The sequence below is a fragment of the Mus caroli genome, chromosome 12 (assembly GCF_900094665.2).
Source record: "Mus caroli chromosome 12, CAROLI_EIJ_v1.1, whole genome shotgun sequence".
NCBI classification, from domain to species: Eukaryota; Metazoa; Chordata; class Mammalia; order Rodentia; family Muridae; genus Mus; species Mus caroli.
This window is the reverse complement of record NC_034581.1, coordinates 76,366,114-76,387,929: the sequence shown is the minus strand read 5'-3', so window position 1 is coordinate 76,387,929 and position 21,816 is coordinate 76,366,114. Positions and strand designations below refer to the sequence as shown.

General features: G+C 41.4%; 1 protein-coding gene across 8 annotated transcripts in view; it reads right to left on the bottom strand.

Moving 5' to 3' along the window:
• The window catches only part of Pcnx1 (pecanex 1), a 144,090-nt gene that overhangs the window by 65,112 nt on the left and 57,162 nt on the right, over positions 1 to 21,816 (bottom strand). For 3 of the 8 annotated variants that reach the window (XM_021179162.2, XM_029484751.1, XM_029484752.1), the window contains exons 6-8: positions 15,653 to 17,371; positions 7,104 to 7,236; positions 1,678 to 1,862 (exon numbers count right to left, since the gene is read on the bottom strand). The exons of 1 other annotated variant lie outside the window; for it this stretch is intronic. In XM_021179162.2, coding sequence (XP_021034821.1) covers positions 1,678 to 1,862; positions 7,104 to 7,236; positions 15,653 to 17,371 — 2,037 coding nt within the window. The remainder of the gene's footprint in view (positions 1 to 1,677; positions 1,863 to 7,103; positions 7,237 to 15,652; positions 17,372 to 21,816) is intronic. 4 more of the 8 variants (XM_021179163.2, XM_021179164.2, XM_021179165.2 and 1 more) reach the window with 2 other exon arrangements.

The window sequence follows — 21,816 nt, the reverse complement described above, 5'->3', positions numbered from 1 at the left end:
GTGCAGTGAAGCTTTGCACTGTGCCCTTGGATTCCTACTTCTCCATATGACCCAGGTTGCCTGTGCTCACATTTGCGGTGGTTTAAATCAATCTAATAAAAGAAAATCTTGCTGTTAACTAAGAGTCACTTGAGAGCATTTACTCTCAGTAGAATTGAATTCTACTTTATTTTTACTCAAATGTCTTCCCTAAGAGACTTCCTACCTCTCAGATTACAAACTCAGAAGGAAAAGCTTCTGCACTTAAGTGTTGTACCGTCTTCTCATTGCAGTTAGGAACTGCCCGCTACACATGGCAATGCCATAACTCTCTCACATGGTCTTGCTGCAGTTTCTGAAGTTCTGCGGTTCACGTTTACCTGTCTGTTAACACCACTCCATGGTCCCAAGTTTTGCAAAATGGAAAGGAAGTCAATGAGTAAATAGCATATCAAGTTTTAGTAAGCCTAATTTTGACTCCTTATTGCCATATAGTCCTCCAACTGACACATAAACTGGATAGTCACCTTTATAAAGAAAATCCCATGTAATAGGGATCGATAAGATCAGAATGAATAAAGGCTTTCAAGTGAGTCTCACTTAAGAACAAGACTTTCTTTATTAACTTAAACCACTGTGAATGTGAGCACCAGAAACTTGGGTCACACAGAGAAACAGGAACCCGAGCGCATGGGCTGGGAGCCTGGCTTCAGTCGGTACAGAGCTTCACTGCCCAGGCTGAGGACTGGGCTCTGGATCCTCAGTGCCCAAGAGAAAAGCCAGGTTGGGTCCACACAGACAACCCCGAGCTGGGGAGGGAGGGAACCCGGGTCCCTGGAATTCCCTGGCCGTCCATTATGGCGCATCAGCAGCAGTCCAGTGGGAGACTCTGCCTTGAAAAGTAAGCCACCTAGTATCTTCCTCTGGCTTCTACAGATATGTACATATGCACATGGTGGGTGAGTACACTAGAGCACATGCATGTACACACACACACACACACATTTGCATAAAGAAATAGGTTCTGAAGTAGCATAATATGCTAATGCACAAAGTATGTCTTAGGGTAAATTTGCTACTACTGAGAATTTAAAATATGTCACATTTCTAAAAATTAACTTACATAATTTATGAGTATATTTACAGATATCTTAATAGATAATGAAATATTTTATAGTTATCAGTCACAAGAAGAGCCATGCTATCCTGAGGACATTACACTTAGGATTATAATAAATCCTATGACAAGAGATGGACATACTGCAAAATGCAGGATACTTCAGAGCAATAAACGTATTAGAGAGCATTCCTGTGTATAACATATTCAAATAATTTTTAAAAATTAAGGTTGTCTCAAAAACCACCTAAAAATTCATATTTTTCCACATGGTATTTCTGGGAATAATAGAAACATCCAAATTATTATAAGAGAATATTAGTTATAAGGAACAGTTATTAGCACATTAGCTGCCTATAGGTAGTAGATATGCTCAAAATAAAAAGTACAATAAAAAGAAAGAGAAATACAGAAAGAAAAAGTAAGTCATTCTCTTAAACTCGGCAAACAAACCCAATAAAAGAGTGCCCTGATGCATAGCTCCCGTAGAAAGCCATCTCAGGAAAGGACTGCAACCACTGTTACCCACTGACTGTCAATTACAAGTTTCCAACCACAGAGATTACATCAGGCCTGCATACCAAGTTCATCGTGCAAACTGCTACCGCCTACGGCAGATGCATGGTCATGTGAGGCTTCTAAGTGGACACTCCCTTTTCTCACCAGCAAGGAGGCACTAGCACTGAGCACTGCAGCCTGGGATGGGGGGCGGGACTGGACCTTGACCTGGGCTGTGGACTGCTGGCCTTGCTGACCATCTTGAAGGCTAGGAGAGAACATGGAGTGGGGAGACATTACAGGGAAGAAAAGAGAAAACAACAGCTAGAGTGAAAGCAATACAGATCACAGATTGCAAAATGACACTTTCAAATCGCCCAGGAGCCGCCGTGGAGCTTCGTACAGTTAATAGTTTACACTTGCTCTCATCCTTACCCATCCGACTCATAGAGGAAAGCAGTGCGTACTCAATAGGGAGGTTAACTGCCAATCTGCAACTCTCTTCCAGCTCAACCCGACTAGATTCTAGAGTGAAGAAGAGAGCGAGGAGTCCGGATGTGCTCAAGTGACACGGCTCGGTGCTGGGCTCCGACAGGTAAATTTTACCTTGTAATAATTTGCTGCTTTTCCTCTAATGTTCTAAGATCTCTGATTCAGATACACAATAAAACAGTTTCTACACACGTGAAAACCAAAGAATCTCTATCAAATGCAACCAAAATACAAAAAAATACCACAATCTACTGCAAAAGAACCAAAAACCATGACTCAACTGAGTGAAACACAACTTTATAAAGTACTGTTTATAATAGTTTCTATATTCTGAAATAAGGCTACATGTGTTACATATAAAACATACATTAAAAAACACGTTCTCATCACTGTTACATTCTTTTCCAGCCCATATTGTAATCTCATTAAAAGCAATCCATTATTTTAGAAAATCTTAACAACTGGGAAACCTTAATTTCCCAAAATATTCTAATAGTTTTATAAAGTTTAAAAATTAGTATTTGTTAATATAAATTTATTTTTTTATCATTTATAAAACTAATTTTCCTATATTATTTACTCATTTACTTTTATACTTAAGATACAATAAATTTCATTAACATTATTTATATAAGATTTACACTAATTTAAGCTGATGTAATTCCTGAAATGTTTTAACTGTCATACATCATTGTACACATGATGCCCCAGCGATGTTTCACTCTGTGAATGTGACTGTACTCTGAGCAGTTCCAGACGCTGTCACTAACATAACCAGGCACTAGAAAAAGAAGAACGCTGCCCAGGGTGGCCTTGCTTGGCTTACCATTTCTAATGATATTATTTTCTACTAAGACTCTGACCCTTGAATCCATTGCAATCAAAGCCTAGACACTGCTGACTGACAGTGATGTGCAGGCTAAGCTGTGGCTGCAGCAACTACTCTGACAGCCATCTATCACTTGTGCCAACTGTATTTCAAGTACAATAACCACACATCGCAGGTAGAAGCCACCATCGTGGTCAGTTGCTAATACTGGCTGCTTGCCATACAGGAGGACAGCATGCGTTACAGAACATTAATCCCGCCACAACAGGCAGACATTAGCATGTACTCTGAAGGTCTGACTCAGCCACTGTCAAGTGCATGTTCTAAGAAGCGAGCCTGCGCGTTCTGGTTCTTGTTCACACTGGCATTAGCCACTTAGCAGTTTCCTTAGAATATTTTCCCAGCAGCTACTAGTCAAGGGAGGGTCACAAGAGCCTGGTAACGCAGCTCAGAGGCACAGCCTTTGCTGACGTGTTAAACTATGGGGGCACCTCCAGCACTACAAATTTAAAGAAGAAAAAAAAATGATCTTGTTAATTAAATAGCTTTTATTTTCCATATAGGACTGATGTGTCCCTCTTCATCAGAAGCAATCTAAACTTATCCATGAGCCTCATCAAAATGAACTCAACCAAAAAATTTGTACTCAAAAATTTTCTATCAGTTTTTCACGTAAAGTCCTAAGAAAGATCCTATTTGAATGTGAACAGATCTGAGAGAGAATACCCTAGTCATCAAACTTCCAATGCACAAGTCTGTCCAAATACACTCAATGTTCTCAAAATACTAAGCAGTGCATGGAGTCAACTCCCAAATAAATGAAGGAAATGAGTCAAAATCTATTACTCTAGCTATGGAGTCTTAAACACCTAAAGACAGTAATAAACATACTCCTTACTTCCTGCTTTCAAATCCTTCATCAGCAACAGGAAAGGCTGGCTCTTAGCACAAATGGCCAAGAATCACATCCCCAAAGGGGATACTAACTAGGTCAACAGGCACGAGTATGGTGTGAATATAACTTTTTTCTCCTTTCTTCTTTCTTTCTTCTTTCCTTTCCCCTTTCCTTTCTTTTTTTCCTTTCTCTCTCTCTCTTTCTTTTTTCTTCCTTTCCTTTCTCTCTCTCTTTCCTTTCTTTCTTTTCTTCTTTCTTTCTAGAGTAGTAAATATTTTATCACACAGGAAAAGGAAATCTAAGTCTGTCATTATGGGCTGGAAAGTAAGCACACTGACAAACATTCCCAATGTAAATGACAGACATACAGCTGGTCTTGGCCATCTCCTTCTCTATACACCAAAATGGCGCCTGGCAAGTCTGCCTCACATTGTCAGTTACCTTAGTGTCTGTCCAACTAAAACGTAAGTTCTAAGAGTATCATTCCAGTATGCCAAAGAATATACAGGTTCCAGAGGAAAAAAAATGTCCTGAGTATATATAAAAAATGATGAATTCATCTGAACAGAAATGACCTCATAGATTTCTAACCACGTGTTCTCAAAAATGACTGTAACCTCATTTTATTACAGACCTTTTCATCTCATACTTTACATGAAGGTAAAGATACACTAAAGTCATTTGCTCTTTACCAAAGTAAGAAGATTTCCTTCTATCCCAATCTACCAAGGACTCAAAACTATGACTTCCGTTAATAAATATCAAACTCTTTATAATATAAGGAATTTTAAATATTTGTCTTTACTTTAGCTCTAGTCACTAAGAAGAATTAACTAGGGCCTATATAACCTACCTACAAAGCTAACTTAATTAAAAATTTTTAAATAATTCTTAAGGAGCTTATTATAATAAGATTTGAATAAGCATCCAAACTCTCTTTGTAAGAAAGTTGCTCATTTAATCCTAATTCTCGTACATGTATATTTTATCACATGCCTTTTGGGGCAGTTAAGTTACTCATCAATGTTTACAATAACCTATTATGGTCTCTTTTTCTGAAGTTTTGCTTTCTTTGATCCTTTTTACCTACAGTCAACATCAATCTGAAAACATTAAGTTGAAAAATTTAGAAATAAACAATCATACTTTTTAGTACTTTAATGTAGTTTATGATTGCCCTATTTTGCTAGTAGTTATTGTTGTTGACTTCTTGCCATGCTGAATTTATAGAATTTGTAGATTACATGCACCATAAGAATGAATCAAATTGGGGAAGGAGATGGGGCAGGGGGGAGGGACTACACATACACGGTTCTGTCTCAGGCATGGTTTCAGGATGTTGTGTGGACTTGCAGACACTGCCACCCTGTCCATGGATATGGCGAAATATTTTAGAAGACTGCACTGGGATCTATAGAGCATTTGTAGTGAAGGCATTGCCACACATCTTCTATTCATTTTTGAGAAAATGTTTTCCCAAAGTTTAAATAGCCATTCAATTCTCTATTTAGTTAAGGATAACATTATTATTCAGTAGTTCACACTGAAAAGTGATGGCAATTTACTTTACCTGAGAAATTTTCCAATTGCAAAGGTAATTTACTAAGTTGGTATTTCTTTCTCCTAACTCTTTACAGCTACATTTTATTTTTATCTCACTCATAATAAGGCTCATCTATATAGACACATGCAATTTTGTACTGGAAATACTCTGGGGTCTCAACAAAACCTGCATGTTGAGCACTGGAAGGTGACTTTCAAGCAACCAAATGTAAGCCCTTAGAAGTAAATTCTCAACCATGAAAACTCTAGAGAGGTAGGAAGATCTATGCGACTGGCTGGAGATGGAAGGAGACTCTAGCACTCCACCAGGCAGAGAAAGAAACCTGCCCTTCCACAGTTGTTGGGCAAGTGAGACTCCGCAGACATATTCATGGCAAAGGATAAAAATTTAAAATCAACCAGGCTAAAAATGTTTATAAAAGGGAAACAGAGAAAGCAGGAAGGCAAAGGAGCTGTCTGCAGCCAGTATTATGCAAGGGGCAAAAGGAGGTTAGAACCAAACCCAACTGGGAGACACACCATCAGTCCTGCGCACAGGACTGTGTGCCACATTCACCAGCAGGAAGAAGACCCTTTAGGTAGGAAAGGAGGGAGAGGACACAGGAGTGGAGGGCTCACAAAAGTTTCTACAACAAACGTATCTTTAAATTGGTTACATTCTCACATCTATGTTTTAAATATTATCTCTATATACAAATATGTTTTATGAAGTTGTGTATTATTTAAGAAGCTAGAAAATGAAGATGAAATTCCTGAGTATAATGTAAAGCTCAACAACAAAAGAAACAATGTTTTAATCAGAGGAGAATATAAAATAAAAAATTTTAAAACTAGGATTTTGCTATTCTGAAAATCAAGTTTGTGAACAGAAGGGGGATGTTTGTGTCTCCAACCTACCAAGTATTCAAGAGAAGCTAGTCTTCCTTATGCGGCTGGCACGTTCCGTTAGAACGGGCATGAAAACAACTCTCACACCGCATGCTGTGTAGACTGCGTAAGCATGCACGACAGATCATGTCTGTCCTTTTGAAGTAAAGCACAAGTCTTTTGAGAAGGTTTACATATTTCTAAATCAAGACATGGACTCTAAATTCTTAAAAATTCAATGAGAGATTATCTCCAAGATCATAAAAGGATGTTCTCCAAGTTGAGAGTATTGGAAAATAAAAATGTTTTAAGTACACCATAGAGGTTAAGAAATTCAACACATCTTTACATATAAACAGGTATATATCTGACCATACTTTACTTGGTTCAAATTTTACAGTATAAATAAATAAAATGTACTCTTCTAGTGACATGGAATACTCAATCTGACTTCATACAGTGGGGTCAGGTTTCTACTTCTCAATAAGGCCACCACTTGTCCTGTAATTGTTCATATTTATCATTGTAAAATCATTGCACTAATGTAATCATTTTAGAGTAGGAAACATAATAAATCTAACTTAACAGGTATGTTTTCACTTCTGTTGTTGCTAATGTGCTCTTGCAATTTAAACATTGGGCAAAGTCAGCCTGCCAGCTTTGTTTAGACAGTACGACATAAGGCATGCTGATGCAGAAGCTCACGGGCACATGCACGAGAAACCTAAGAGAGATGAAGATAGATATACAGAAGAGAAAGAGAGAAAAGCAAGTCTCTTCAAAGGCTTTCCTGGGTCAGAAAGAACAGGTTAGAAGGCTCACTGCATGCATGCTGAACTTGGTGGAATTGTAAAATGCCATACCTTAGGGGCGATCCGATGAGCAAGGTAGGAGGGGTAGGGTTACTCCCTGCATTGTGCCGGCGCCGTACTGCCTGGCGCCTAAATGTGCTGCGTTCACGGCGAAAGGCCACTGCCTCCTCGCTGGCCTGTGCTGCTGTATCAAGACAGACTTAGGTCAAACAGGAGCCTAGGTCAGAGATGATGAAATTAGCAGCCGAGCCTGTCTCTTTCTGAACTGCCCACCCTCGCGGGAGAAGAAACACTTGGCCTCCTGTCACATTAGGCCATATATGCAGAGTGTGTGCCCTTCCTTCAAAGTTAGGTCTTTTTGGAAAAAAATAACATTTTAGATCTATTACCAAACCTCACCAACATTTCTTCATCCTCAACTTCCTTTGCTGAGATTGCTGCTGCTTTAGAGGTTTTCTAAAAGCCTCATTATTTTTGGCATATCTCCACTTCCCCTTTAAGTTTCCCAGGCATCACGGAGCACTTGTTTCTTGTCTTGTCAGACTGGTAAGCAGCACCAACAAACACACGGATGCTCCCAGACATGGACGGGGCCCAAGTCTCATCGCCATCATTAACTGAAAGCACCAAGGGTTGAAGTACGCTTACTACACAGAGCACTCAGCTCAGCACGGCACACCACTGAGGGCTTGAGTGCCCCTCAAGGCTGCCTAGGAGCTGTGACCTGAGGCTGCTGTGGCTTGAGACTGAAACAGCAGTCTACTGCCTCTCACTCACCCAGGAAAAGTGCAAACACCAAAACTCAAAGTAGGTTTCTACTGAACGGTACCAGCGTTGTATCACCGTGAAGGTAAAATCTGTTTGACGATCCGACTTCAGACTATTCATTGTAGATGCCGAGGAGTGAGGGTGGTGAACTGCCTCCCACAGCACCCCAAGCTGTAACTCTGACACTGACTGCAGGTCGGCAGAACCAGTTAGTCAAGTATTCATGGTAACATAAATCTATCTTAACTGCAAAGGGCATTATCAAAACTTTATGTACAAACTCTTAGGCCATGGTTCAACTCTACTCAACAGCAGAAGGCAGAGACGGGAAGGGACTTCCACACTTGAGCAGAGAACACCCGATCCTGCCCACTAATAATCTAGGTATTCTGGGAATCTTTGGATTTTAAGAAAGGATATTTTCATGCTACATAAAAACTACATAAAAAAGTTCACACAAAAACGCTTTTTCCAGACATAAACAGGACTTTAAGTGTGAAAGGTGGCTGTATGTATGTGAAAATCAGAATGTCCAATGAAAACTATGAAGCTGACTGAATCCGGCCTGTGCTAATACAGTAGGCACTAACCAGTCAGGAGTGGCTACTTCATTTTATATTAATGGAAACCAAAAATTCAGCTATTCATTCCTGAGCCACATCTGAGCACTCAAGACTAACATGGTGCGAGTGCCGAGCACTGCTGGCCGACTCCGGCCCAGAGCAGTCCCACACAGATCTGCGGCGTACATTCTCACTACCAACATCATCAGAGAAGCACGCTGCAGGGCAGTGGCCGGGTAAGAACAAACCAGGCAGGGAAGCAAGGCAGGCACCCAGTGAGGTGGCATCTGCACAGCTAACAGGGACAGTCACCAGCTGGGGACACAATTCAAGAGCTACCCTGTAAACTACTATATTAAAATTTCTACTCGACAGTTAAACTATGTCCTATTTTTTTTTAACCAAGCATTACTTACAACAAACTACTATAATCAATTTTACTGGTCGAATCAACATCATCACAGGACCTTCAAGCATTCTCTGTTCTGGTGCAAATAAACAGAAAATTAAACCCAGACAACACTAATGAGCTCACTCTGGGAAAGCAGCATGACATGACTACAGAAAACAGGGAAAAAGAAGTGGTTTTCTTTATTAATCTGTTTCTGTTGAAGACTAAAGAGCTCTTACAGAAGAGCTAAAATGCAAAGGACAAGAAACAAAACAGAACAGAAACAAAAGAAAACACCATTCAAACAAAAAGATAATGAGTGCCCATTTTTAGTTTAAAAAAAAATCTGTTGGCTGAGTTGGAGTGATGGGTCCAAGAACATTGCTATTGTTCCAGAGCACCTGGGTTTGATTCCCAGAACCACTACAGTGACTCACAACAATGTCTATAGCTCCAGTTTCAGGGAACTGAAGACTTCATCTGGCTTCTGCAGGCAGGCGCGCACACACACACACACACACCCAGCACACATATTCAGGCAAGCCTCTCATATACATAAACAGACATCTTTAATTTTATACATTCATATTCTAATCTATAAACGTTAGATAAATTACTTATTTCCTTTTAATTACATGTACATGTGTATGTCTGTGTTGGAATGTGTACACTGGTGTAGGTATGCATAGAGGCCGAAGTCAGTTTCCAATCCCCTGGAGCTGGAATATAGAGGTGCTGAGAAACACCCTGGTCCTCTGCAGGAGTACTGTGTGCTCGTAACCTCTCGGAGCCACTGCTCCAACCCCTCCCTGAGAACACAGCAAGATGAGGGGTTAGGCATCTGCTGAACTACACTCACTCTCTATACTTTCAACTATTGTTACAGGAATTTCCAGAATGTTCTCTGTAACAACTGCCGTAACTACAACATTCACCTAAAACCAACACGCTTTAATTTATGGTCATAGTAAACATAACTAAACCAGACCGTCTGAAGAAGGTGCTGCTTCTATACAACACCTGGGTTTAAAACCGAGTCCTAAGTGGGTAATTGTATGGGAGCCAAAGGGGGTTCAAGGCATCTTTAAAGCTTAAAGCAGATTCTTCTAAGCACAGGGTTACATACATTTTAACCACATTTAAGGTAAATTAAAGATAAGTGAAGCACTGTATGTGTGTGTGTGTGTGTGTTTACTCACCTATGGGTCAAGTGCACTTGACCAAGCATGCGTTCTTAGAGGTCCACAAGGTCAGAGGCCAATGTTAGGTGCTTCCTCCACCTTGCTTTTTGAGACAAGATCTCTTAACTAACAGGGAGCTCCCTGGCTTGGCTGACCTGGCAGCCAGAAGACCCCCAGGCCCAGCAGTCACCACATCCCTGCACAGCACCGCATTCAGCTCTCACATGGGCATGGAGGATCTGAACTTAGGTCCTTGTGTTTTGCAGCAAGCCCTTTACCTAATACATCGTCCCCCAGCCATTTCTGAAGCATTCAAGTTTACAAGAGAAAGAACATTTTAAAAATAACAGGAGGAAGCCTCTGGGGAATCAAATCCTAGGCCTTGGGAAAAAAGTTTCTTCTTCTTTTTAAAATTAGGACACCCGACGGGAGGGAGAAAATGTTACAAAATCTTTTGCATTGCATAAAACTAAATATCTTCTAGCAAATAAATAAGTAAACAGCTCGAATGTTAAGTCTATGAAATATAAACAGTGAAAAACTTGGCATTCTAGGCAGAACTAATTTACATGTGTATATGGGTAAAGGAGAAAAATTCAGAAGCATTCCAGTAATTAAAAGACTATAAATATATATACAATATTTAGGGATATATTTTAAGTATGTTTTATCACAAGTCTTGACTTCTAATGACTTATTTGCATTAAAATGTTTTTAGAAGATCAATTTATGATAATCTCAGACAATTCCACTTTTATATTTCAATTTTGTCCCCCACGTACCCTCCCCCCTTGTTTGTTTGATACATATCTCAGGGAGCAGAGGCTGCTCATATTCCTACTGTCTCCACCTCCAAAGCACAGAGTTAACAAGTATATGCTACCATGGTTGGGTGATATTTTCATTAAAATGATGTAGTCTCTTAATGAGGTTTATTATAAATACAATCCATAATAATAAGATATTTGGAGACCCATCCTATTGTAGTAGCTTTTAATAATGGAGATCCATTCAAGAAATGTAAAATCGACCTAAGGATTGCTTCTAATTTATGTCAGAGAGTTATAGAAAAGTCTACACATTTGATATGGAACTGATTGGTACAGCAATTTCTATTTATACCAGTGAGCTAACACATTATCAGCTGACTTTCTAGATGGCAACAAGAAAAGATCCAAATAGAAGATTATGAAGGAGTAGAAAGCAAAAGGTATCCAAAAAAGAAAAAAAAAATCTCCAAGGCTGGAAGTTCTGAGTGTAACAGGTGAAGAATCTGTCTACAAACTAACTCATGCAGCTCCTGGACTGCTCAGAGTAGTCACAGGCTACAATAATTCAGGCCCGTTGACAGAGTGCTGCCCAGCACACATGAAGCCCCAAGTTTGATCCCCAGTACCATATAAACCAGTCAAGAAATGGGAGCAGAAGGGTCAGAAGTTTAAGGTTATTGTCGGGTGTATAGCAAGTTTGAAACTGGCTTGGACTAAGGGGTTCTTGTCCCCGCCCCTGTTCTCCTTACAAAAAACATAGTTACTTCTAGTAGTCCTGTTGTAGCTGGCCTCTTGGTGCTTAAAAAGCAAAAGCATTGAGATGATTAGAAACTACTCAAGGAAGCTGTTCACTTCATCTTAGAAAAAAATGAATGTATCCAAGGGAAACACTGAAGATAAAAATGCCTCAAACAAAGGCAACAATATGCTTTAAAACAGTGACTAAAGCCCAAAGCAAGTCTTATAGACTATAAAAAACTGAGACATTTACAAACATTCAAGAATATACTAAGATACTTTAAGGTCAAACTCCTTTTACTTAAGGACAAAACTACCATATAAAGAAATGAGCAATAAAATTATCTTGCAGGAATACTCTGAAAGTAATTCTAAAAGAAAAAAAGAAATTCTAAAACATTATGAATTCTAAAAACAACACAGTATTTTGGTCTAGGCATGGAAACTCACTTTATCTAAACAGCTTCCCTTTTCTTCCTTTATGTATCAGCCAAGAACAATGCAGAGCCACAGAGATCCTGCTGCTTTCCATGATCTCAGCAGCCAAGCAAACCTAACTGGGAAGATGAAATGCTGCTGAGAAACTCCCTGATGGGGCTACAGGGGCGGCCAGCAGTGAAAAGTGCTTGCTGCAGGGGACCAGAGTTCAGTTCTGAGAACCCAGCTCCAGGGATTACTCTACATTCATACACATAAAGTAAAATGGATGACTTCAAAATTCTTTTAAAATACTTCTCTCAGAGAAATGAAGGTTAAGTAATGTAGACAACTAAAAGTGGGAAGGGCAGCCAGGCAGCTCAGAGCACTGGCTGCTCTTGCAGAGAACTGGGGCTCAATTCCCAGCACCTACAGACTGGTTCACATCCTCTTGTGACCTCTGTGGGCACTGCATCCACATGGTGTGCATACACAGCAAAACACCCAGACACATAAAATCATAAAGCAAATAAGTCTAAAAACCCAGAAATGCAGAATACTGCAGAAATCACAATGAACAAATGCAAATCGCTCTCCTTCAGCTATTCTTTATAATCTGACAACTAACACAGGAAGCATACTATAAGCATAGTATTGTGTCATGGAGGAGATAAATTTAGGGGCCCAAAAGAAGACCATCTTTATTTGGAATAAGACAAGTTAGAAAATAGAAAATTTTTTTAATTATGTATGTATATTTTTTATTTTTAAAATATTAGTAATAAACTAGAGATGTACCTTATACTTATAAAAATTAAGTACAAAGCAAGATGCCAATAAAAAAATACCTTAGTGTGAACTTAAAATTGCAGTCTATTATTAGTAAGACTTGACTTTGCACAAAGAACTTGATTGGGAGTGGGAGGTCTCAGAGTCCACGGGAGCAAGCAGGTGAGGCAGCATTATGGCAGAGTGCGTGCCTGCCACACACAGCCAAAGGTGACAGCGAGCAAACCGCTGTTATGTATGACTACATCCCATAAAGTAAGTTAGGTGACACATCCTTGCCAAAATGCAAAACCTACATTAATAGATAAGCTACTAAAAATGTTATTCTGTTAGTATTGAGTGAGAAACTGAAGACACATTCGGGTATTGCTTGTGTTTTCACTACTGTCAAGTTTCACATCTCTAATTTATTTCAACATGTACCTACATCCTTGCATTTAACTACACATCACTGAACTAACAGGATTAAACAGGGCAGGACATATATCTGTAGCCTAGCAAACTGGCCTGCTTCCTGATTAACAGCACTACTGTTAGACATTTACCACATGCTAGGCACTTTCTAAGCATCGTATTTTAAACTCCCTCATCTTTCACTATAACAGAGATACTGCTATCACCGCATCCTCAAATGGCAGCACAGAGGCCTAATGAAGATAAGTGGATCTATGAGGGTAACAACTACAGTGGAGCCCAGAGGCATGAGAGTTCTTAGCTACATCACCTCTATTATATGACATTTTATAATATAAGCATTCAAGTACACTTTCAAAATTTTATCCCATTACCCACTAACACCATTCACCGTAACAATAAATATTTGAAGAACTCATCAATACCTCCAAATCCACTAGAATTAAAATTTACTCATAATTATGTCCAGGAAAGTTATCTGTGAGTGAGTGAGTGAGTGTGTGTGTGTGTGTGTGTGTGTGTGAAGTGTGTTTATATGGTGTGGTAGCAGTGATATGTGCTGTTATGTTTCTGGAGAACAATATACAGGACAGAACGGACAACCCAGACACATCACTCTTATCCTGCCAGAACAGACTGTAACAAATGATGCTCACGGCAATACGTACTGAAATTCTGCCCATTTAAATCAGTGTTTAAATTCCTTCCTGCTACTTCCAGTTTTCTGGAAGTTCAACCAAACCACAGCAAACCTTTGTATGTAGGTGCAATGGAAACAACATAAATCTCCAACTATCTAAGGAATTTTGTTTCCTTCTGATTTTCAGTGTAAGCACAATAAAAACAAATAAAAGAAAACCTAGCAGGTCCCTCCTTTAACAAAAAGTGTTTTCAACTTCCTACATACTAGTGAATTTCTTCAACTGAGCTAAGACTTTTTAAAAAATTAATTCATTGTCTTATTATTAATATTTAATGGACATTTTAAAGATATAAACAAAAAATCTGTAATCTGGAAGTATGAGGACTTATACAGTCATAGAACTGTATGAAGATGCAAATACCACTTCCCATGTACTTTGTAAAACCACCATATAAAACCAAACAAAACAAAATGTGCGCAGACAGACTCACCACAGCACGGCCTACACAGACACAACACTCACATTTTGGCAATAACATTTATTTCACAATACTTAGAACACAGGCCTTAGCATGTTCAGTCTCAAAATGTATTTGGCTAACTTAAAGAATTAAGCTATCTTTTAAAACCTAATGGATTCCTTGACACCATAAACAGAAACACAGGACACGATATCTCTGAGAAGCCTTTATAGTCTTTCAGATCTGTCAGAAAATACAGAATGAAATCCAGGTCAAAGACTCCTAGGACTTTAATGACTACACAGCCACCAAGTGGTAACAACTACTTCAGATCAATTCGTTTCTAACATAGTGGTTACAAGACTACTTTGTTAGTCCTTCAGCACTAAAAATAATTTCTTTACATTCCCACTATAAGTTGATTTTTGTCAGAACCTTGCCAATAATAGAAAGAACATTTCCACAATACGACCTTTGAAATAGTGCTGATGAGTCTGGAACTCTTTTGAGGTTAAGTGTAGACATGTTTGAAAATGTCTGCATAAACAGAACCCTTCTATTACAGACACATGCGTGCTGACAACAGGAAGCTCATTCTCACTCTAGCAGAACAGGCAACGAGCTGCGTGGGTGGGAGGAGGGAATGGGAGACATCCTTGTAAAAAGGCCCAACACACACTGACACAGTAGTGCATCACCTACCCAACTCTGTACAGTTCCCCCAAATCCTGAAATCACTAAGTTGTTACTTTACCCAAACACCATCACCAGCACAGGGGATACCATGGTGACTATTAATGGATTAAAATGCTAACAGAGCCAGGTGACATGGTGCCCTCCTTTAATCCCAGCACTTGGGAGGTAGAGGTTGACAGATCTCTGTGAGCTTGAAGCCAATTTGGTCTATGTAGTGAGTCCCAGGACAACCAGGGCTACACATTGAGATCCTGTCTCAAAAATTAAAAAACAAATAATCATATGATAAATGCTAATAAATATAAACTTCAACTTAATTTAACTTTAAGGACAGTGTGAAATTATAGATTTTTTTTATTAATAACTAAAACTTGAACTGAGAGAAAAGCACAGAAATAGAAAAAGAGTTGGTTATCCAAATATACCACCAGTGCTACCTTAGCATCTGGAAGAGTCTCACATGACTGGTGAGCAGCCATCTCTGGGAGCTCAGCCGCACACTGTGGAAGTCACAGCTGTGAGTGCTTTGTCACCCTAATACAGTTGTAATACTGTTGCTACTGTATAAAGGACGAGAAATAACTGGATAATTACTAGCATAACTGGCTTAGAAGGGGGAGGCAGTCAAGAATAAGCTGATGTGTCCCATAAGACAGCGGGGCCATTGGAGACCACCGTGTTCACCAAGAGAAGTGTGCTTTCCTAACACAGAGGAACCGTACTTTCTGAGCAACAGGGTCAACCCACAGTGGTGCAGTAGCTTACTCACCTCCAGTGGCTGCATCCTGCTCTTCCCCTTCAGGAAATGCAACCTGGCTTGGCAAACTATTCCTGGAGCGCGTGACCGTCTCTAGCTGGGAAGCCCGGCCCAGTAAAGACAGCTCGTCCAGCACCTCTCCCTCTTTGGCCTCGAGATCTGACTTTGAAGTGGTTAAGGGCTTCATACTGTCCGGTGCCAGCAGCCTGTTTGAGTCATTCAAACAGGCCACAGTGCCACTATCCAAGCTCAGCACCCGAGCCCGAGTCTTGGCACTATTTGTGCTGGAAGTCCTCCGCGAGGCCCTCTTTTTGGTGGTTCCCTCAGGGCCCGGATGAGCTCTGTGCGTGTGGTCTGAGTCTGTGCCCCGGTCCTTATGGCCATGTTTGGTCTTGAGGGCACTGTATTTGCCCTCGGGAGACTGGCAGGAATGAGAAGTGGCACTGGAAGAGCTGTCGCTGCTGAACTGGTGAGCAGAATGAATACTGGGTGCTCTGCTCAAGTCGCTTTGATCACTAGAATCCTCATCATGACAAAATACAGCACTGTGTGGCTTGGTTCCAGAGACTCCTCGAAAGGAAACATAGTCCCTATGGCGACTAGAATCAAAACTGCTAGCCCGTTTCTTTCCTGTGCGCCTCCTGCCTGGCTTGTGGGCAGAAGTTGTCCGGTGGATTAAGCTGGAGGATTTGGGCCGGACGTCTCCTTCCTTCTGCTTCCCACCATCGTCTTTACAAACTTTGGAGTCGGTGGACAGGCTGGGCTTCTCGCTCTGCTCCTCTTTGCTCTCTGCACTTTGCTCAGGCGGCCTGTCGCCAGGCACAGTAAACTCATTTGCATGGGGGTTTTTATTGGCATCTTCTGATGCAGAGCTGCTAGGAGCAGCCTGGTCAGCCATCTCCTCAGATGCCTGAGCATCTGGGGCCTCGGTAGGCCCAGCAGGCGTGTTCCCCTCTGGGGCAGTCTTGTCACTGCTAGTCCTTCGGTCATCAGCCCGATGGCTCCTCTCTTCCACTGAGTCAGCACCGCACTCTCTCTTCCGGGCACTCTTGTCTCCCACTTTAGGAGATTCCTCCTCATGCTCAGACAAGATGCTCGCGATGTGAGTGGAACTGGTCTGCTCACTTTTATAGCTGCTGAGGGTACTGTTGGTGTCCCTGTCGGTCCCACTGCAGTAGCTCTCGGTGGACCCGCTACTCCGCGTGCTCAGGCTCCTGAGACTGTCCACACTCTTTTCCGCATTCAGCGCCCTACTCTTCCCACACTTTGTAGGTGGCTGGGAGTTACTTTTTCTTCTGTCAGCAGCAGGCTGAGACTGTGCAGCAGGGCAGGACTTCCCCGCTGAGGACTCTCTAGTGCCTGAGTGAGGCTTAGATGAGTCTAACTCAGTAACAGGGTCTAACCCCCGTCTCTGCTGCTGCTGATAAAGAGGGAGGCCACTCAGTGATGCATCAGGAAAAGCCACGGCAGAGCTGGAAGTCCGTGGCACTCCTCGTGGTCGGTGCTCCTTTCTATAAGAGTGTGAATGTAAAGGTACAAGAGAAGCCACTTCTGTGTCACAGGCACTGCACAGTGACTGATCAACACGGTGGTGCTGGCTATGACTTGGCAGGCTCACTTTGTCACTGAAGTCCCTTGGTAAATCCTGTCCACAAGAGGACAAGGATGGCTGAATAGAAATGAAGGAATCATTGGAGACCAGGCGGAAGAGCTTGCGATCAGTCGCCAAATCTGTGCCAAATACAGATACATGTCAGCTTCTGCACTGGTTAACAAAGAAAAGAACTCACAGTATGCAGTAGTAAGTCGAGTATGAGCAAACCTCAAGCAGAGCTAACCAGTCAACCCAAAGACCCATTCTAACTGATGGAAGGAACTGAACTGTCAAATCATTTGAGCTCTTCAAAGGCTTCAGAAAAAGTTCCTGTGTGTGTGTTCTCTCCTCTTCCTTCCCCCCTCAATTTTGAAGAGGGTCTCTGTATTTAGCCTAGGCTAGCCTTCTGTATTTAGCCTAGGCTAGCCTTGAACTTCAGATCCTCCTGATCCAGCACCTTGAGTCTGCAATTTCAGGTGTGTGCCACCACAGCCTGCTGTGAGCTCTATTTCTTTTCTTTTTTTTTTTTTTTAAAGATTTAGTTATTGATTATATGTAAGTACACTGTAGCTGTCTTCAGACACTCCAGAAGAGGGAGTCAGATCTCGTTACGGATGGTTGTGAGCCACCATGTGGTTGCTGGGATTTGAACTCCGGACCTTCGGAAGAGCAGTCGGGTGCTCTTACCCACTGAGCCATCTCACCAGCCCGTGAGCTCTATTTCTAACTTCCAAATAGATAACCTTAGGTTACCATTTGGAGCCTTTGTTTCTTCATCTAAAAGATTTGTGATCAAACTTATTAAGTAGCAAGCAGGAAATGCTGACTATATCCACATATATAATTATATGTATATATTTTAAAAAGAAAATTAATAGTAACTGTTAATATTGTGTCTCAGGAAATACTTTAATTTTTGGGAAATAATAAAGATTATTTTACAAACAAACAAAAACCTAGAATGGAGCTCCAAAATGATGTAGTGGGTGAAGAACTTGCTGTACAAACCTGGCCACCTGAGTATATGCCAGGAGCATGAAGAGGGAAGGAGACACTAACATCACACAGCTGTGCTCTGACCTCCACATGCACATCATAGCACATATATGTCCACATTACACAAATACACATACAACCACCACCGTGTTGATCAGTCACATAAAAAGTTATGACCTAAAGTAGGGAGAAACAAACAACAGAATCAAAGTGTTGATCAATGATGAAACGAAATACAACATGATGCAAGGTATCTCATGGTTTGTGGTAGTCACAAAATGACAGGAGCTCATAGGCCCCACTTCTGAGGGATGTGCCATATGGTGATGTGTCTGGGGGGGAGGAAGAATCACTTTAGGGGTGCCCTAGGAGGGTGCTCCACTGAATGGACCCACACCTGTGATTATACTAAGACAGCACAAACTACGTGTACACACACACACACACACTTAAATGAAGACTCAAAGCTGGGATGAAGTAGTAGGGGGCAGGGGATGGAGCTGGATGGAGCTGGGGGAGGAGTGGGAATTAATGTGATCAAAACACATTGTGTGGATATATGAAATCCTCAAAGAATAAAAATATAATAAAACCCAAAATCATGTATAGTATGTTCTATGTCCTCAATGAAAATATGTTAAGTATTAACAAAAAATAGTAATAATTACAGGCTAAAATCCTATATTTTCTTTCATCACTGATGAAGCAATTATAAGTAAGCCTCTTAAGAAAAAAACACATGTTGCTCTATGTTATAAGAGCACTCCTTCATCTTTCATTTAAGGTAGGAGCTACTGACTTAAATTATCATACAGACTTCATAAAGTAACAGACATAAAAAGTCCATCTACCTACACAAAAGCTGACTTTTAAAACCTTCATTTTGACAGGAAAGGATGCCTGAACCTGATGTTAGCTTCATCAAAAGAAAATTAATTTAGATGTGGTGACTCATGCCTGTAATCTAAGCACTTAGGAGACGGAGGTAGCAAGATCATGAATTTGAGGCCAGTCTGAGCTATAAATACAAAAAACAACAAAAAGAAAAGAAAACTATGCTTTAATTATTGTAACCATATAGACCAACTATAACTCAGAGGAGGGTTAGATGTTCACTTGAATCTCAGGGGTGAAAGCAAACACTCTCTCCTAAAACTATAATAGGAATGAAGTTACACACACATTCATATACTTCAAACCCCTGCATCTGGGGCCAGCACAGTGGCTTACTGGGAACAGGCTTGCCTGAACTGGATCCCAGAATCCATGGATTAAAGGTAAAAGGAGAGAGCTGACTCTAAAGGAGTAGTCCTCTCACCTCCACATGTGCTCCAGGGTGTGTGTACACACACTCACACTCACAGAAGCACAGAATTAAGAAACGGGAGTTTTAAAATGCTATGATCAGGGCTAGCGAGATGGCTTAGCAGTGGAACACTGGCTGCTCTTTCAGGTGACCCGGATTCAACCCCCAGCACCCACATAGAAGTTCCTGACATCTCTAATTCCAGGTACGGGTCTGATGACTTCTGAGCAAGCTTGTAAGTAACGCACAGACACACATGCGGGAAAAACAGCCATACACATGAAAGATAAACAACTTAACAAATACTGAATTTTTAAAAATGCCAATGCTCCAAACCAACTTTCCTCAAGGACCTGTGGGGCAGGGTGGAGCAGGTACGGGTGCACACGTGGGGGCGGAGCTGACGCCGGTGTCTCCCTCAGCTGCTCCCCATTCCTTTCGGAGCCAGGGTCTCTCACTGAGCCTGGAGCTCTCTGACTTGGTCAGCCTGCTTAGACAGCAAGCTCTGGCACTTGGTTTTGTTTTTTTTTTTTTTTTTTTTTCTCTCTCTCTCTCCCCGTTTCCCCAAGACCACAGGTGTGCACGGCCACACCTTGTGATTTTACACTGGGGATTGAACTCAGGCCCTCTTATTTCCACAGCAAGAACAACCAGCGGCTGAAGAAGCAAAAAGGGATGGTAGCAGGTGCAGGTTTCTTCTTGGGTGATAAAGAGGTCTGATAACAGGACTGTAATCTTGTGTGTGTACTAAAAAGCACTGAAGCTGGAAGGGGGAGTTTTATAGAATGAAAGCTGTATCGTAATGAAAAATAATAGAGCAAGGTTACAGTGTCCTCGCAGCAGGAGTGTGAGTCACCTCACTCCTCACACCTGAGGACTCTCCTAAGATAACAGCTGACCACACTTATCTGTAAACCTCAAGTGTGCTCTGGGCTTCTCTCTCGGACTGTCTCTATCAATGACAGAAACATGCTATTATTTCTCTTAAAATCTCCCTCCCCTATCTTTCATGTCTTCTGCTAGTTAACATCTTAGTTGTCTTGTCCTTTGCAAGAATTTATTGAAAGAGTAGTTTATAATCATGAGTTTTTCTCCCCTAATTCTCTTAAACAATTCTTCAGGACTTTGTGCGGTGCTGGAGACTAAACCAAGGGCCTTACACACACACACACACACACACACACACACACACACACACACACTCGCCTACTCAGTCACATTCCCAGTTTAACAGGTTCTGATACTACTCCATTAAAATTCCTTGTCACGGGAAGCAGCATCTTCACTCTCCTAAGTAATGGAGAAGCTTCACCCGCAAGCCCTTTGCCTGAGCAGCAGTACTGACAGGCATGTGCCTTCCTCCAGCATGCTGGCATCTAGCAGGCTCAGAGTTCCTCTTGCCACAGCAGCTGTTTCTATGCACTCTAAACTTCAGGGCAGAGCCCTGAGACTTTTCAATTTTCCACCTATACTTCCTCTTTTCAATCTCCCCCAGGTTCCAGGCACCAGGACAAACACTCAGAAACATCTAGATGTCGTCTGTATGTGTGTGTGTGTGGGGGGGGGGGGGGGGAGGGGTGCGCTGGAATTCTGATCCTGCACAGGGAAGACATGAGTGGACAGAGCAAAGACACTGGCAAAATCTCCTCCTTGGAAGTCAAGAATCAGGGTGAATTCCAGATGCTTAGTTCTACTAAGAATCTAGACTCAGGAACAAAACAAGTACCAACTTAGCCAGGCACCTGAGACCAAGGCAGTCCCAAACAGTATTTCAGCAGCTCAGACACTTGCCACTAGGTGGTGACAAAGCCCAGCCAGGACCATGTGAACCCTGTGCCAGCTAACCTGAACTAACCAGAACTGCCCCATCAGTTTACCAACTTCAGAAGAACCTGACTCAGTGTGTGCTTTTGCACTTTGTTTGCTTTGCTGTTGTTTGGGGGGGGGGGTTATTTTGTTTTTTTGTTTTTGTTTGGAAAAGGTCTCTATAAATAGAGGGTGGTTTAGAACTCACTTTGCCACTTTGCTGCCTCAGGTTGGCCTTGAATTCATAACAATACTCTGTCTCACCCTCCCAAGTTCTAGGCATGAGCCTGCATACATAGCTCTTACCCCATATTTAGTGTGTTGGCTGGGCTGCTTGGTATTTACAAATTGACAATTCCTAAATGTCAAACCCAGACACCTAACCTGACTTCTCTTCTCATGACTGCACTGAGGTCCCAAAGAAGCACATACTAAATATGCCCCAACTGGGTGTCCCACCCCAGCCTCCATTCT